Raw genomic sequence first — 17039 nt, forward strand, 5'->3', positions numbered from 1 at the left:
TATATATACATATATATATACATATATATATATATATGCACTACTTCTTAGCTCTCTACTCACCTGCTGGTGTTTGGGATCAGAAAATTTGACCTCAGACTGTTACTTTGTCTCTTTCTGATCCCAATGGAAATGTGTACACAAGTGAGTAACCCGTTATTTTAACCTTCATAAGTCAAGACTAGTTAGAATATTGATAAATCTTCTAAGTCTATATACAGATTCTTTCTTGAAAGTTTCTGTGCAAATATTATTTCGCAAGCGTATTTTCATTTCTTACAGTTCAAATAATTTAATAAAATTGATTTAATCTCTTACTTCCCCTCCCAAAGCTGCCAGGTCTACCTGTACCTCGCCATACTGTATTTTTGATTAGAGCTCTCCGAGATCTGTCTCTTGAGATGATACTATGTCAGGTTAAGACAGCCCTTATGTGGGTGTTGAAAGAATAGTTTACTTCCTTGTTAGGAAATGGTTAATTTATCCATTCTCTTAGAAGACTGAAGCTGAGGGACGGAAACAACAAGTGAGACACTTTACTATCTAGCAGCACTAGTTCTTGGGGTGATACTGAAGAACAAACTTCTTTTAACGAAAAAGAAAAGCTGATAGTTATGTACTATTTCAGATGAGGGACAAGCACTGAGTGAAGGTGGAAAAGAGGAGCATATTTGTAGACGTAGAGTTGCAGAGGACTTTGTATTTTGTGACTTAGTAGTTAATAATTTTTAAGTATTATAGTATGCAGTGAGTGCGGAATGTTGGGGGGGTTTGTACCATGTATTCAGTTAAGCCTAAATATCACTTTGGAGTGTTTTTAAATATGCATATTTATATCTGTTCAGCTAATAAATCCAAATTTTTGTGGTAGTTATCCCATTAAACAAACCAACTCTCTGGCAGTTCTGTTGGGCTAGATTCTGCATCTTACCTAAATGCAGAGTAGCTCTGAATATCTGATGCTTTTCTGCAGTTTGAACAAATAGGCTACATGGAAGCCTATTTTTATTAATCTTGCTTTTGAGGCCTGTAGATTGCTGTGTTGCTTTTGGTCTTTTGCTGAGGATGTACTTTAAGCACCCAAGAGAACTGTTTAACTTTTCTGTAATTGTTAATGATAATTTTAAGTTACAGATTTCTATCTGTGGTAGTCCTAATGTTTAAAATATTTCATAAGTAGTTAACTTTTTTGTATTCTAAGTGGCAGTTTTGGGTAATGTGGAATTTTTCACATTTCTAGGTCTTTGATGTATAGTGAAGCTAACAGACGGGAGACGTTCACTTCATGGCCTCATGTGGGTTATAGGTGGGCACAGCCAGATCCTATGGCTCAAGCTGGATTCTATCACCAGGTAAAAGATATACTTGTTCTTGGTATTTGTTCCTCAGGGTGAAGGTTTGGGAACCAGAGGAAAAAGTATTTTTATTGTTTTTTATATTTTTTTTTATTAATTCCTCAGTGATGCAAAATTCATAATGAAAAAGTTTGTCATTCAGCTCTTTTCTGTTTTTAAGTGTCAGTTTTTTTCCATGGCTCGAGATTGCTTTTTTTTGTACAGATCACAGAGAATACTGTTCCAAACTTCAGCATATAAAACACTTCTACGTGTTGAACTGGACCTAGTTGTCACCGACAAAGAGGGGCTGCTGAGGAATGTGAAGCTCAAAGGCAGCCTTGGTAGAGTTCAAGATCCTTAAGGTGGCAAGGAGGTTGCACAGCAAGCTCACTGCTCTGGATTTCAGGGGAGCAGACTTTGGCCTCCTCAGGGATCATCTACTCTAAGTAGAGTACCATGGGGTAAAGCCTTGGAGGGAAGAGTGGCCTAAGAAAGCTGGTTAATATTCAAGGATCATCTCCTCCAAGCTCAGGAGCGGTGCATCCCAACAAAGAGGAAGTCAGGCAAAAACACCAGGTGGTCTGCATGAATGAACACAGAGCTCCTGGACAAGCTCAAACACGAAAAGGAAGCCTACAGAGGGTGGAAGCAAGGTCAGGTAGCCTGGGAGGAATACAGAGAAGTTGTCCAGGCAACCAGTGATCAGGTTAGGAAAGCTAAAGCCCTGACAGAATTAAATCTGGTCAGCGACATCAAGGGCCACAAGAAAAACTTCTATAGATGTGTCAGTGATAAAAAGGGAACTGGAAAAAATGTGGGCCCTCTCTGGAAGGAAACGGGAGACCTGGTTACTCAGGATATGGAGGAGACTGAAATAGTCAATGATGTTTTTGCCTCAGTCTTCACTGGCAAGTGCTCTAGTCATGCAGCCCAAGTCACAGAAGGCAAAGGCAGGGACTGGGAGAATGAAGAACCGCCCACTGTAGGAGAAGATCAGGTTTCAGACCATCTAAAGAACCTGAAGGTGCACAACTCTATGGGACCTGATGAGATGCATCCACGAGTCCTGAGGGAACTGGTGGATAAAGTTGCTAAACCGTTATCCATCGTATTTGAGAGGTCATGGCAGTCTGGTGAAGTTCCTAATGACTGGAAAAGGGGAAACATAGCCCCCATTTTAAAAAGGGGAAAAAAGAAGACCCAGGGAACTACAGGCCAGCCAGTCTCACCTCTGTGCCTGGCAAGATCATGGAGCAGATCCTCCTGGCAACTATACTAAGGCATATGGAAAGTAAGGAGGTGATTGACAGCCAACATGGCTTCACTAAGGTCAAATCCTGCTTGACAAATTTGGTGGCCTTCTACGATGAGGTTACAGCATTGGTGGATAAAGGAAGAGCAACTGATGTCATCTGCTTGGACTTGTGCAAAGCATTTGACACTGTCCCGCATGACATCCTTGTCTCTAAATTGGAGACACATGGATTTGACGGATCGACCGCTCAGTGGATAAGGAACTGGCTGGCTGGTTGAACTCAGAGTTGCAGTCAACAGCTCAATGTCCAAGTGGAGGCCAGTGATGAGTGGCATTCCTCAGGGGTCAGTATTGGGACTGACACTGTTTAACATCTTTGTTGTTGACATAGACAGTGGGATTGAATGCACCCTCAGCAAGTTTGCAGATGACACCAGGTTGTGTGGTGGTGTGGACACGCTGGAGGGAAGGGATGCCATCCAGAGGGACCCTGACAGGCTGGAGAGGTGGGACCTTGTGAACCTGATGAAGTTCAACAAGGCCAAGTGCAAGGTCCTGCATGTGGGTCAGGGCCATCCCAAGCACAAGTAGAGGCTGGACAGGGAATGAATTGAGAAGGATTTGGGAGTGTTGGTGGATGAGAAGCTCAACATAAGCCGGCAATGTGTGCTTGCAGCCCAGAAAGCCAACTGTATCCTGGGCTGCATCCAAAGAAGCGTGGCCAGCAGGTCAAGGGAGGTGATTCTGCCCCTCTACTCTGCTCTCGTGAAACTCCACCTGGAGTACTGCATTCAGCCTTGGGGCCCCCAGCATCAGAAGGATGTGGAGCTGCTGGAGTGAGTCCAGAGGAGGGCCACAAAGATGATCTGAGGACTGGAGCACCTCTCCTGTGAAGACAGGCTGAGAGAGTTGGAGTTGTTCAACTTGGAGAAGAGAAGGCTCCGGGAGACCTTCTAGCTGCCTTCCAGTACCTAAAGGGGGTCTACCATAAAGCTAGGGACTTTTTACAAGGGCATATAGTGATAGGGCAAAGGGTAACGGCTTTGAACTGAAAGAGGGGAGATTTCTATTAGAACTAAGGAAGAAATTTTTCACTCAGAGGGTGGTGAGGCACTGGAACAGGTTGCCCAGAGAAGTTGTGGCTGTCCCATCCCTGGAAGTGTTCAAGGCCAGACTGGATGAGGCTTTGAGCAACCTAATCTAGGGGAAGGCGTCCTTGCCCATGGGAAGGAGGTTGGAGCTAGATGATCTCTGAGGTCCCTTCCAACCCAAACCATTCTATGATCTAATTGATCTGAGTTAAATAACAATAATAAGGATAAAGTTTGTTATTACAGAGTCTCTTTCTCCATGTTGGGTTGTTGAATGAGTGCCCTTACTTTTTATAAGGAAAGCAAATAAAGCAATAAACTTGACATTGAAGTTCTGTAACTCTACTTTCCTAGTGGGGCTTAAACTGTATTGTAACAAACAACAGTTGTAGATCACAATACTAAATTATTAAGTTTAGTGAATAAATACAGCCTCAACATTTTATTACACTACTTTTGCTTATTTTCATATTTCCTTCATTGAAATTATTTCTACTATAAAAATTATTTATGGTATGAATTTACATAACGACGACTAGGCAGTGCATATCATTTGACATCAATATTGTCAACTGTAAAGCTCGATAGATGCAAGTGGATAAAGTTTTTGGAGAATTTCTTATGCTTGTTCAGGAGGAGAAATGCAGGAGATCATATGTTGGAATTGTATCTACGTATTCCCAAACGCGTCTCGGTGTCTTGAAATGTGATCATGAAAATGCTAACTTTTAAGAGAATGGAAATTTCAATTTTTTTTCTCTGTCACTTCAGCTAGTAACCACTGTTATTTGCAGAGGAGTGATATAGAATGCTTTATATTCCAGCAGATTGGAGATAAAATAGGAAATACTTGTTGAACCTTATTTTTGAAGCATGCAGATGTACTATTATTCTGCTGATATTCTAAATTTTTTGAAACTTGTGAACTTTTCCAGAGGAAAAAAAGTCTTAGCAGTGATGCTGAGTTCTGTTCTATGTCTTTGTGGTTTTTGCACAGCTTTTGGTTTTGAATCTCTTCTATAGTAATGCGATGTATCCTCTTTTTTTTAATGTGAAACACTGCCACTTTATAATTTGTGGCCTTCTGTATATTTGAAGTGGAGCTTTGCCACTAGAAGAAGGAGAGGACTTGATCACCTAGTTAAAAGTGTTTTGTAATATATAGCTATAGAAATTTTAATTGTTACATGTTTTTGGCTCATTTTTATAGCCTGCTTCATCAGGAGATGACAGAGCCATGTGCTTTACCTGTAGTGTGTGTTTGGTATGCTGGGAGCCTACAGATGAACCTTGGTAAGTTTAATGATGTTTGGAGTAGACTTAATTTTGTGCTGAAGAGGTTAGAAATCTTTGGAGAACAAAGATCAACACTATCTCCATGGGATAGCTGGTGCGTTGAGGGAGTGTCACTGACAGGAATGGATTTCCAGAATGATTCCATGGGACTAATCACAGAATAATTGCCTGTACTATGCCAAATTTCTGTAAATACCAAACCCAAGAAATCATAGTTGGTTTTATTTCTTAATTCTGATTTGCTATTTCATTTCAAATTGTTCCATGGCAAAGATGGCAGCCAACATTTCTTTGCAGGGACCTAAACTCAATCTTTTTTATGATTGTGACTAGAACACATCTTGTTTTAAGTGCTTAAACTGCAATGGCCATGCATTGTATATTTGCCTTTATGTGAAGTTGCAAGATCCATTATTAATTTCCTGAATCAGCTAAAATTGTGCATAGTGACAGAAATGCAGGATCTTATATTGATTTTAGAAGGGTTCTTAAAGTAATTTTTGTCTTGATTTATTTGGTAATTTTAATTGTTATTTGAACACATTGTATTCCTGTCTTGTTGGAAACTTTCCTTTGTAATATTATCTTCATAATCCTTGTCTTCTTCTTTCCCTTGTTAGTTTCTTGACATTTTGTAGTAGCATAATTGCTCCTTGCCATGTCTCTGCCTTAGGTATATATTGAGATTAGAAGGCGGTTTTCGTGCTTCTTGGTCAATGCGTCACGCAGAACTGTTTTCAGTTTTGATTTTTGGAAGCGTGCATGTAGAACTAAATACAGGACATTGCTTCATCTTAATAAGATTCCTTGTAATACTGTCTCATAACATTGGAATTCTAATGTATGCTCTGTAGAATCTAATCTGCACTTTTTTTCATGAGGACATGATGGGCTACTGCCTATAGAACAACTTTTTTTTTAAGTGAACTAATTATCTTAAGAGCACTGTGTGTAGGTTCCTCCGTTTGTATATGAATATCCCATTAAGTGATCAAAGGCTTTGTTAATAGAGCTTGCTATTGAGAAACAGCAGGGAAAGCTGCCTTAGTAACTTCAGAGCTCTCTTGTATGGTTGACCACAGTACAGTTCAAACAGTTCAGTTTCAGCTTCACTTCAGGGACTGAGTTTGTATATGATGTGTGTGTCTTTTGCAGTACGAAACCAATGTTTGCTGTGTTTGTTTTTAATGTGAAAAGGTCTGAACATGAGAGACATTCCCCAAACTGCCCATTTGTCAAGGGTGAGCACACTCAGAATGTACCTCTCTCCGTCACACTGGCAACAAGTCCAGCGCAATTTCCCTGCACGGATGGCACTGACAGAATAGCCTGCTTTGGATCTGGAAGTTGCCCTCATTTTCTAGCTGCTGCAACAAAACGAGGGAAGATATGTATATGGGATGTTTCCAAACTTATGAAGGTATACATTATAAACAACCAGTTTTTATTAACTAGTTACTGTTTAAGCATATCTGGATTTAAATCAAAGACCTTGTCTGTTTTTTGTTGTTGTTTTTCAGGTCCACTTAAAATTTGAGATCAATGCATATGATCCGGCTATTGTGCAGCAACTTATGTTATCAGGAGAACAGAGCTCAGGGGTTGACTCAAGGAGACCAACATTAGCATGGCTAGAAGATTCATCTAGCTGCTCAGATATACCAAAATTAGAAGGAGACAGGTATGCTGATCTGCAAAATTAGAAGTATGAAATGCTGCTATTGTAAGTGGTATATGCTGTTTAGTTAAGTCATGCTTTGTGAAACATAAGATTGGTAAGATTTTACTTTTTTCGTGGAGATTTTTTTTTAATCACTGTGTATCTGTACACAATTCAACACTTAAAAAACAATAGTCTAAATTTCTATCTTTAAAGCCAGTTCTATTTTATTCCTGCTGTTTCAGTTTTTATACTCCACTGACAGTGAGATACCAGATCTCATTGCTGCCCTGTGCCTTGTGTTCCGGAGGCAGAGAAAAAGAGAAGGGAATATAGGTTTTGGAACAGCTTTTTATTTTAGCTATGGATCATGCATTTCAGGTTTCGAAAGTAAAGACTACTTGCGGACTTCTGGAACATGCTCTTCTCTGATTGCTTCTCTGTAGTTTCTGGTTATGCCATTTTGAAAATAAATTATGTGGATGTGCTAGGAATTGCTTTCATCTTGTGCTTTTAACACATTCATACAGACTCGAAACAATTACACGGTCCTGCGCCAAGCTTTTAGATAAGCTAGAGGGTACGCTGGTGCTTAGAAAGTGTCATGTGAGAAAAAGCAGTATTCTTTCATTTATGCTTCTTACAGTCTGTTACTGGAAACTCCTTTCTCAGATTACGAAAATTCAAACAAAAGAGTGAATAATTGTTGAAGAACTCAGAAGAAAAGATGTTTGGGGAATCTTGCTAGTTTTCTGAATGTTTCTTCTTAAACTTCATCATCACGGAAAGTAACAGTACTGCTACATGCACAGGAAAGTAAATCTTTGGTTTTAAGCTTGATGTGATTCCTGCAGTACTGCAGAATATGAAGCTTACTGTTCTGAAAGAGGATATGTGGAAACGTGGGCAACGTAAGAATGTGGGACCTAACAGCTGCCAGAGCCTAGGCTTTGCTGTAGCTGTAGGGCTGTAAACTCCTTGAGAGTTAAAGAATTAAGCCAATTTTAAGAGCTGGTTAAAGGATAGTACAATTGAACTGCTCAGAACTAACCATCTTTCACTTCACTTTTGTTACGTGACATTTACTACCACTTTCCCACTCAAGAGGAAGCTGAATGAGAATCAAAGTATTGAATTGCCACTGTCTTGTAGTGAAGGTTGATCAGGTTTCGCCAAAAATGATCTGTTTCTTGGCCATGAGAAGGAAGCATCCAGTTTTTTGAAATTTGTTAATCTGACTTGGTACTGTGAGTAGTTATGCCTGAAGCTGCAAAGGCATTACTGTTCTTCCTGTGTGTAAAGAGCTTGTCTTTAGAATAAAATGTTTTTCAACTAAGATGGGAGCATGAATCTGCAGAAATTGTTTCTTGTACTGGAAAACCCAGACACATAAAAGCTTCATATATTCTTAGAACTACTGAAGAGCCTTTTTCTCTTGAAGAGGAATGTTGAACACAATCTGCCTTTATGAATGATTAGTCTGTTGGTATTTTTAAAAGCAACACACTGTTCATACACCCTTTTGTACTATCTGCAAAATCACCTTGGTAGTATTGAAGACCAGTCTTGGCAGCTGCAGCTTTCAGAAGCTGTTTTGAGGAACTTTGAAGAAGGTGTCATCAGTTTTTAAAGGTTTTGTTGTTTTGGTTTAGTTTTTCTTGGAAAGATTCCTGAGCACTGACTTTCGCTTTAATTCCATTTGTGTCTGAATTGTTTGGAATACAATAGTAGAATGAGGCAAATGGAAAGCTGGTCTACTGGTTCAATAACAGAGGAAAAGAATCTTATTTCGTTAGTGACTGTGACCAACTCATCAATGGATATACAACGCTGACTAAAAGAAATGCCAGGTTATAATACACATTGTATTTTTTACTAAATTATTGTTAAAAAATTAATTAAAAATAGGAATGCATCTACAGTGTACACAGTGTCATTCATGCATTATTGGTTTTTCAGTGATGACCTACTGGAGGATTCAGACAGTGAAGAGCATTCCAGATCAGAATCTGTGACAGGTAGGTTATATCTGATCCATGTAATAGTTTAGAGGTCGGGAGGGAAATTGTTCTTCTCAGGTTTTAAAAAAGCCCTGTCAAAAGCAAAGGATATTATATTTGCTGTCTTAGGAAAAAAAAAACACCTTGAAAGCAGTGCCACTGTTTAAGTCTGTCTGTATGATGGAGAGATTACATACAGGAGAAAAGAAAAACACTACTTTGTTGGTTAATAAACGTCTTATTTGACAGCAAGCACTGCTTATCTTGCTGTCAATAAAACACACAAACCACGTTAAAAGAACTTACTTAGAACAGGAACAAATTACAGCTGCACAAACCCCTTTAAATTCAGGGGATTGCCAGAGAGGTTTCCTGTATCTTGATTGTCCCTGTGGGTATGCGCTTTGATAGAGTATTTCTCTTCCTGAATAAAGATTTCATATGGAAGCAGAACCGTGCTATGCATGGTGTTCTTGTGTTATTTTCTTAAAGGTTGAATCAGAAATTTTGATGGGAGAGAGGATTACGATGCGTATTTTCCGTATTCAGTTTATATCTTTGAGTAGGGATCAGCAAGTGAGGTAGAAGAGAACATGTGCTTATGCAAACATACAAGGGAAGTAGACTTGAGATGTAAAAAGAAATTAGAAATTTATTTTAAAAAAAATAGAAGTATTAGCAAAGATGGTTCTCTGTCATTTATTCTTGTCTTCTCTTAATCTGGGTGTGTATGGTGTCCTTTGTAATCTTTTAAATCTCTATATTACTTAGTTGAACTCTCCTGATTCATTGTTATTCTTGCAGTACTGTTTAATTTGATCAAGCTCTCTCTTTTAAGTTTTTACTGGGTTTGGTTTTATAATAGCTTGGAGTTCTTTATATTAGGTGGTCTGTTACGTGGTGGGATGTATCAAGTTTTAGAATAAAACGTTTTTCAACTAAGATGGGAGAATGAATATGCAGAATTGCAGATTTTTGATGGTACTGGATTGCCCAGGAAGGAAAGGGAATAATATATGACAGAACATGAATTGATTTGATGGTTAGTTGGATTTTAGTATGATGGTCTAGCATAAGTAGAATAGTTGGTAGGAAGATAATGCTATTTTCTAGGAGGCTCAGTTCAAAGGCTAATGTCCGTTCTCTCTCCTTTAGGTCTTGTTGTTAAAATTAGGAAAACCATTAGTCTACGTAGAAGGAATTTTTTCTGGGCCTCTTATTGTTTCTTGACTATCAAATCTTGAACACATGGAATGTTTTTCAACATTGAAACTGTAGAGCAGTGACTTTTTGCTTAACTATGAGGCTAAGTCTGTAATATATGCAATATGATTCCTTTTTTTGAACATATATTATGTTAAACATTTTTGTTTTAAAGGACATACATCACAAAAGGAAACTATGGAAGTCAGCCTTGATATAACAGCTCTCAGCATTCTTCAGCAACCTGAAAAACTTCAGTGGGAAATTGTCGCAAATGTTCTGGAAGACACGGTTAAGGATCTAGAAGAACTTGGGGCAAACCCCTGTTTGGCCAACTGTAAAAGTGAAAAGATGAAAGAAAAACATCTAGAACAACACAACATTCCCTTTCCTTGTTTATTAGCTGGAGGTTTATTAACATACAAATCACCTGCTACCTCTCCTGTTAGCAGTAACTCTCAGAGGTCACTGGATGGCTTAAGTAGGACTCGAGGTGAGAGTGTCTCGGAACAGGGATCAACTGACAATGAATCCTGCACTAATTCAGAACTGAATTCCCCTCTGGTAAGGAGGACTTTACCTGTATTGCTGCTATACAGCATTAAGGAGTCTGATGAAAAAGCAGGAAAACTCTTTTCACAGATGAACAATATTATGAGTAAAAGTATACATGATGATGGTTTCACAGTTCCACAGATCATTGAAATGGAGCTGGACAGTCAGGAACAGTTGCTCTTGCAGGATCCCCCTGTGACTTACATTCAGCAGTTTGCAGATGCTGCAGCCAACCTAACTTCTCCGGACTCGGACAAGTGGAGCTCTATGGTTCCCAAGCCTGGGACTTTGGTTCAGTGCCTGCGTCTGCCAAAGTTTGCAGAGGAGGAGAACCTGTGTGTAGATTCAATCACTCCTTGTGCAGATGGAGTTCATTTGTTAGTAGGACTACGGACTTGTCCTGTCGAATCTCTGAGTGCAATAAATCAAGTAGAGGCCTTGAATAATTTAAATAAATTAAACTCGGCACTATGTAGTAGAAGGAAGGGGGAACTAGAATCAAGTCTTGCTGTAGTGAATGGCACGAGTATCGATGTAATCCAGCATGAGTCACCAGCAGATGTACCAACTCCTTTAATAATTCAACCTGAACAGAGAAGTGTTAGTGGTGGATACCTGGTGCTTTATAAGATGAATTATGCCACTAGAATAGTTACTCTAGAGGAGGAACCGGTAAAAATCCAGCATATCAAAGACCCCCAAGACACAATTACCTCAATGATTTTGCTCCCACCAGATATATTGGATAATCGAGAGGATGACTGTGAGGAGCCTGTAGAGGAAATACAGTTAACTTCTAAAAATGGCAGTGGGAGAGAGAGAAGATCTGAGATCTCTACTCTTGGGCACCTGGTAATAACTACTCAGGGAGGATATGTAAAAATACTAGATCTTTCGAACTTCGAAATTCTGGCCAAAGTGGAGCCACCTAAAAAAGAGGGCACTGAGGAACCAGATATGTTTGTCTCTGTGATATACTGTTCTGGCACAGACAGATTATGTGCGTGCACCAAAGGTAAGACTTTCCTTTAAAAAACTTTCTTTAATGCGTGACTGTTTCGAGATTATATTGTAGAGTGTTAGAATCTAAGTTTCAAAATAGTAGTAGGCAAATTCCATTGAATTTATGTACAGTTTACTTCTGTTCTAGGGAGCATGAACTCTAGTTAATTCCTCATTTTAAAGATAGATTTTGATCTCTAAAATGGCAATAACTCTTGGATATGTCCAGAGTACTGGTAAACTCGTTCTTGTAGAGGCGCGTTTTTTCTTAAATCCAAATCAAATAAAAGTAGTTCTTGTATGTAATTATTTCTGTGCTAGAGATCCATGTTTCAGAAAAATGTCTCCTGTCTGTAATTGGCAATATTCAGGAGAGTAGACAAGATAACACTTTTATACCTCATTCCAGTGATCAGTTGTATCTTCTTTAAGATAGGGTTACTGGTTACTTCAGCCTTTCATAATTGGGATTACACTTTCTTGAGCATGAGAGCCAGACTATTCATGAAGGACTGTTAAATCTTTTCAAAATTAACACAAGACATTTCAGGGGAAGGGGGCAGGTAGAGAGGGGTGTGTAACTCAAGTCCAGGCATCTGCTATTTCATAGAAGTCCCTAAACCACCACATGCCTCCCCACTTCCTTGGATCACGTAGGGGCAATGGTAACAGTGCTGGCTGTCATGCAGCTGAGTTCTTCCATGCACTCATGTCTTATCTAGTTCTCCTGCACTTGAATGTAGCTGTGGTGGAAAAGCTGAGCCTCTCAGAGGGGCTAAGCTGATGGGATGGTTCACACATTTCAGATGAACTCCCACCAATATCATGTTGAACTTTATCTCTACTAGAAGAATTTAAATTGATGCATTTCCGCCTTTCATGGTTGTGGCATGTTGATTACACAGTCCTCCTGTGAGCAGTTGTTAAATCAGATTTTCGTGTTCTTTCCAACAGGTAAACTCATGCTTATTGTAAAAATCTCATGTCTCTTAAGCACCTTGTGTTTATCACTTACCTTTCAAGAGTTTTAGCAGTGGAGATTTTACATTTGCTTTTTTAATATGGATGAAAATGTCAGCAACTACTATTGATGTTTGCAAATTGCCATTGGAAACATTCATGTTTACTAAATTGTTCTCTTTTGGTAACTGCTTTTGAAGAAATGTCTATTACACTGTTTTAGCTTTATTTAATAACACGCTTTTTCTTAGTTTAAGTGTAACTGTAACTGTAACTGGATGTCATCTACCTGGACTTGTGCAAAGCTTTTGACACTGTCCCGCACGACATTCTTCTCTCTAAATTAGAGAGTCATGGGTTTGATGGATGGACCACTTGGTGGATAAGGAATTGGCTCAATGGCCGCACTCAGAGAGTAGTGGTCAACGGCTCAATGTCCAAGTGGAGACCGGTCACGAGTGGCGTCCCTCAGGGGTCCGTGTTGGGCCCAGCCCTCTTCAACATCTTTGTCGGTGACGTGGACAGTGGCATGGAGTGCACCCTCAGCAAGTTCGCCGATGACACCAAGCTGTGTGGTGCCGTCGACGCGCTGGAAGGGAGGGATGCCATCCAGAGGGACCTTGACAGGCTGGAGAGGTGGGCCCGTACCAACCTCATGAATTTTAACCAGGCCAAATGCAAGGTCCTACATCTGGGTCGTGGCAATCCCAGGCACAAATACAGACTGGGTGGTGATTGGATCGAGAGCAGCCCTGAGGAGAAGGACTTGGGAGTACTGGTGGACGAGAAGCTCAATATGAGCCGGCAATGTGCTCTTGCGGCCCAGAAGGCCAACCGCGTCCTGGGCTGCATCAAGAGGAGCGTGGCCAGCAGGTCGAGGGAGGTGATTCTCCCCCTCTACTCTGCCCTCGTGAGACCTCACTTGGAGTACTGCGTCCAGTTCTGGAGTCCCCAACATAAGAAGGACATGGACCAGTTGGAGAGGGTCCAGAGGAGGGCCACGAAGATGATAAGAGGGCTGGAGCACCTTTCCTATGAGGACAGGCTGAAAGAGTTGGGGCTGTTCAGCCTGGAGAAGAGGAGGCTCCGGGGTGACCTTATAGCGGTCTTCCAGTACCTCAAGGGGGCCTACAGGAAAGATGGGGAGAGGCTGTTCAGGAGGGCCAGTTATGATAGGACAAGGGGTAATGGTTTTAAAATAGAGGGAGGTAGGTTCAGGTTGGATATTAGGAAAAAATTTTTTACTATGAGAGTGGTAGAACACTGGAACAGGTTGCCCAGAGAGGTGGTGGATGCTCCATCCCTGGAGACGTTCAAGGCCAGGTTGGACAAGGCCCTGAGCAACCTGATCTAGTTGGAGATATCCCTGTTTGTTGCAGGGGGGTTGGACTAGATGACCTTTGAAGGTCCCTTCCAGCCCTAACCATTCTATGATTCTATGATTCTATGAAAGGTAATCGCCGTTGAAAACTGCTAGTATGTCATATCTATGTCATAATGTTTTTACCTATACTTTGCTGATCAAACTGCGATCTTATTTAAAAAATCCCAAACCTTACTAAAGTGTTTTTTTTTCTACATAATTGTACCACTATTCATTTCTTTCTTGCATCAAATCTATTCTTTCTTGTGTTTTAAGATTAATGATAAAAGTTAAAAGGCTTACTGTTACTGTGCACGGTACTTTCCCATCCAGTGTTAGCATGTCTGGTAATTATATTCTTGTACTGTTTGACATTATCTAAAGCTGTTGTGGGACCTTGAGTGAAAGATATGCAGGTCTGTTGAGTTGGGAGCATTTATTCTGTGTGTGTAGGAGTATTTGTCTCTTCCGCCTGGAGAAGCACCACCTCTGTTACTGAGTGGAGAATGTTTCGTTTTCCTCATAATAGACAAGCACATCATTCTGCTTTTTCAGTAAATATCTCAGTATTTTTTTTCCCTCTCTGAGAGTGTTAGAATATCCATCTAGTAAATTATAAATAACTTTGCTGTGACTTTTCTTCTTGCTGCCTTTAAGATTACAGAGATTTTGGGTTCTTACTATAGTCTGTGTGCCACAAGTACCCCTCTGCCCTCAAGTTTCCTCTTTTGAATATAGTACTTTGATAACTCTTATTCTTTTTCTTTTTTTTTTTTTAATCCATTGATCATTCTTATCTTTCATTTATATGCACTGCACCTCTATTTGGATCTTGATTTTATGCTCTGCAACAAATTCGAATGAACTTCATAATTCACTATTTCCATTGTTTACATGTCAATAGAAGCTTTCAATTTCTATTCCTTTTTTAACATTTCAGTCACTTCTGGTATAATTTCTCACTTCTGAGAATCGAAATCCAAAGTCATCATAAATATTTAGAGACCAATGTCCATTAGAAGTCAGGATTTCAGGCTCTGATATTAGGTATGACTGAAGTCTCAAAAGTCCTAACGTTTATGCCAGATTAAGAAGCTTTGTAAAGAAATACTTGGCCTTAAATGTTTATAAATAACTGTACCACTTAAAATTCAGATATACTGAAAGAAAAAGCAAATCAAAAAGCTCAACTATTAATATAAGGTTTTTTATCCTAGATCTTACTGTACATTTGAATAACTTGGTTTTGCATAATTTTTGTTGTGTTGAATCGTAACCATCCTTCAATCTTTCCGCTATAAGTGGGTGAAATTACTTGCTTATCTGCCAGGCAACTGAAGAGATATATATATATATATATTTAATTATTATTTTTTCCTTAAACGTGGTTTTCTTAGGCTTCTTCCAGAATCACTTTGAGGTCTTTGCTCCTTTATGTTTACTACCAAGTATGGGATAGTGCCTGCAGTCTGACAGCGTTGGGATCAAATGTGTTTAAAGTAGAATAGCTTCAACGTTAATCCTTCTAGCAAGCGGCTTCTAGTGCAAAGACATAAGTGAAAATGTTAAATAGAAGATTTGGAACCTACATGCACTGGAAATGCTTCGATGTTGTTGGAAAACTATTCAAGAATAGTTGAGCACTGTATTCTTTCCTGTTTACTTGCTTGGATGGTAGGAGTAAGCCAAGAAGTACTTCAACATCTGAAAGTTTTGGATGCAGAATAGCCTCTTTTTTTTTCCTGCTGCTCCTGCTTGTTGACATATTATTTTCATTGGTATATCATATGAGTTTTCCCATAGCTACCTTTTAAGATACGACTGAAAAGAAACCTCTGCATGAATGGGTGTTTTTAAGTTTTGAGTGGTTTTACGTAAAGATGTTTTAGACCTGTATTTGACATCATCCATCTTTGTGAGCTGGGAATAGTTATTCTTATCCCACTCCAAAACGTTATCTCTTGGTGTCAGCTTCAGATACTTCTCTGTTTCTGCAGAGATTACCTGGAGTTGACCTCTGGTGGAAGTGTGCAAGTATGTTCTTGGTTCCAGTTCTGTTAAGCAAACATAGCGAACTTTCAGCTCTTTGTATTTTGCCTTCTTGTCTTCCCCTTGGCCAAGGTAGAATATAGTTAATGTCCCTCTTAGTAGTGCTTTGTGTGTTATCATACAGGGGTTTTAAATGTTTTGTCTTGTGTCATTAATATAAACCAGCTTAAATTCTGCTTTTGTAGCACCCAAAATAAATAAAATCATTATTATAAAACTATGCGGTAGAATGATAGGTATTGTTTTTGAATAGGGTTACAGCTGTATGGTGGTCATTTGGTGATATTTGAAGCCTGTTATCTGGTGTTTAAGAGGATCAAATATAGTTTGTTTTGGATGCATAAATTTCTAGAGCTACAGTTGTCACTGCCTTCTTTATAGCTCATTGTTCATCTAATTATATTTCTTTGTTTAAATTACAGTCCTACCAGAAATTACTTAAGAAAACAATCAACAGTACACATTCTGCTTTCTTCTTTTGTTAGGTTGGTTTTGGATTGTTTCCTTAGTTTAGCTGCTTAGCTCAGTGTTTGCAATTCAGGCAATTTTGTTGAACTTTGCTTTGGAATAAGGAATGAGGTGGAAAAATGGACATATCTGAAACGTTCCATTTTAATCTAACGTAAAGGTGCAAATCTCTGCTTGTATTTTGTTTTGGCAGTTTTGAAAATTGTGCATACTTGTGTTTCTGGGAGTATTTTAAAAAAGATCAATAAGAATTGTCAATTCTCTGTCACTGTTACTGATGTTCACTCTTGTCAAGTAATGAACTTCAGTGTCTGAAGCTCTCTGACGAAATATTATCAAGTAGGAGAGTGAGGTGGCATTTCAGACAAACGCTAGAAGAAGTGGAAGTGTTCAGAGTGTTGTGGTGAAGCAGGTACTTTCCAGCCAGACTGTCTGATTGAGTAGGTGTTAAAATCTATATGATCTGTTTGAGTGCTTAAGTTTCTTCTGGCGAATGAAGTATTCCTGGATTGTGCTCAACTGAAACTTGCAATCTAATTTGTTCACAAATCTAGTTTTTGAATGGCTATGTTGAGTGAAGGTTTTACAGTAAATCATTTCCCTGTTCAGCCCTACTGAAAATGCTAGTTTTTCTACTTATTTTCATCATAAGAACGAACTCCTCTAGTGCTTTTTGGTTCTAGCAGTTCTCTTTTCTGCCTGTATTGCTTCAGAGCCTACAGACAAAAAGACACAAATCTGACTGAAGTTCCTGATGAGCTTCTCTCACATAGCGATTCCTAGATGACATTGGATCAGTT

The 17039-nt window shown here is 39.3% G+C and overlaps 1 protein-coding gene across 4 annotated transcripts in view; it reads left to right on the plus strand.

Annotated features, from left to right (window-relative positions):
• The window catches only part of BIRC6 (baculoviral IAP repeat containing 6), a 199147-nt gene that overhangs the window by 24030 nt on the left and 158078 nt on the right, over nt 1-17039 (plus strand). For all 4 annotated transcript variants that reach the window (XM_086631641.1, XM_086631642.1, XM_086631640.1 and 1 more), the window contains exons 5-10: nt 1241-1352; nt 4894-4976; nt 6177-6399; nt 6500-6660; nt 8599-8657; nt 10018-11412. In XM_086631641.1, coding sequence (XP_086487767.1) covers nt 1241-1352; nt 4894-4976; nt 6177-6399; nt 6500-6660; nt 8599-8657; nt 10018-11412 — 2033 coding nt within the window. The remainder of the gene's footprint in view (nt 1-1240; nt 1353-4893; nt 4977-6176; nt 6400-6499; nt 6661-8598; nt 8658-10017; nt 11413-17039) is intronic.

Source organism: Tauraco erythrolophus, chromosome 2, assembly GCF_009769465.1.
Source record: "Tauraco erythrolophus isolate bTauEry1 chromosome 2, bTauEry1.pri, whole genome shotgun sequence".
Taxonomy (NCBI): Eukaryota; Metazoa; Chordata; class Aves; order Musophagiformes; family Musophagidae; genus Tauraco; species Tauraco erythrolophus.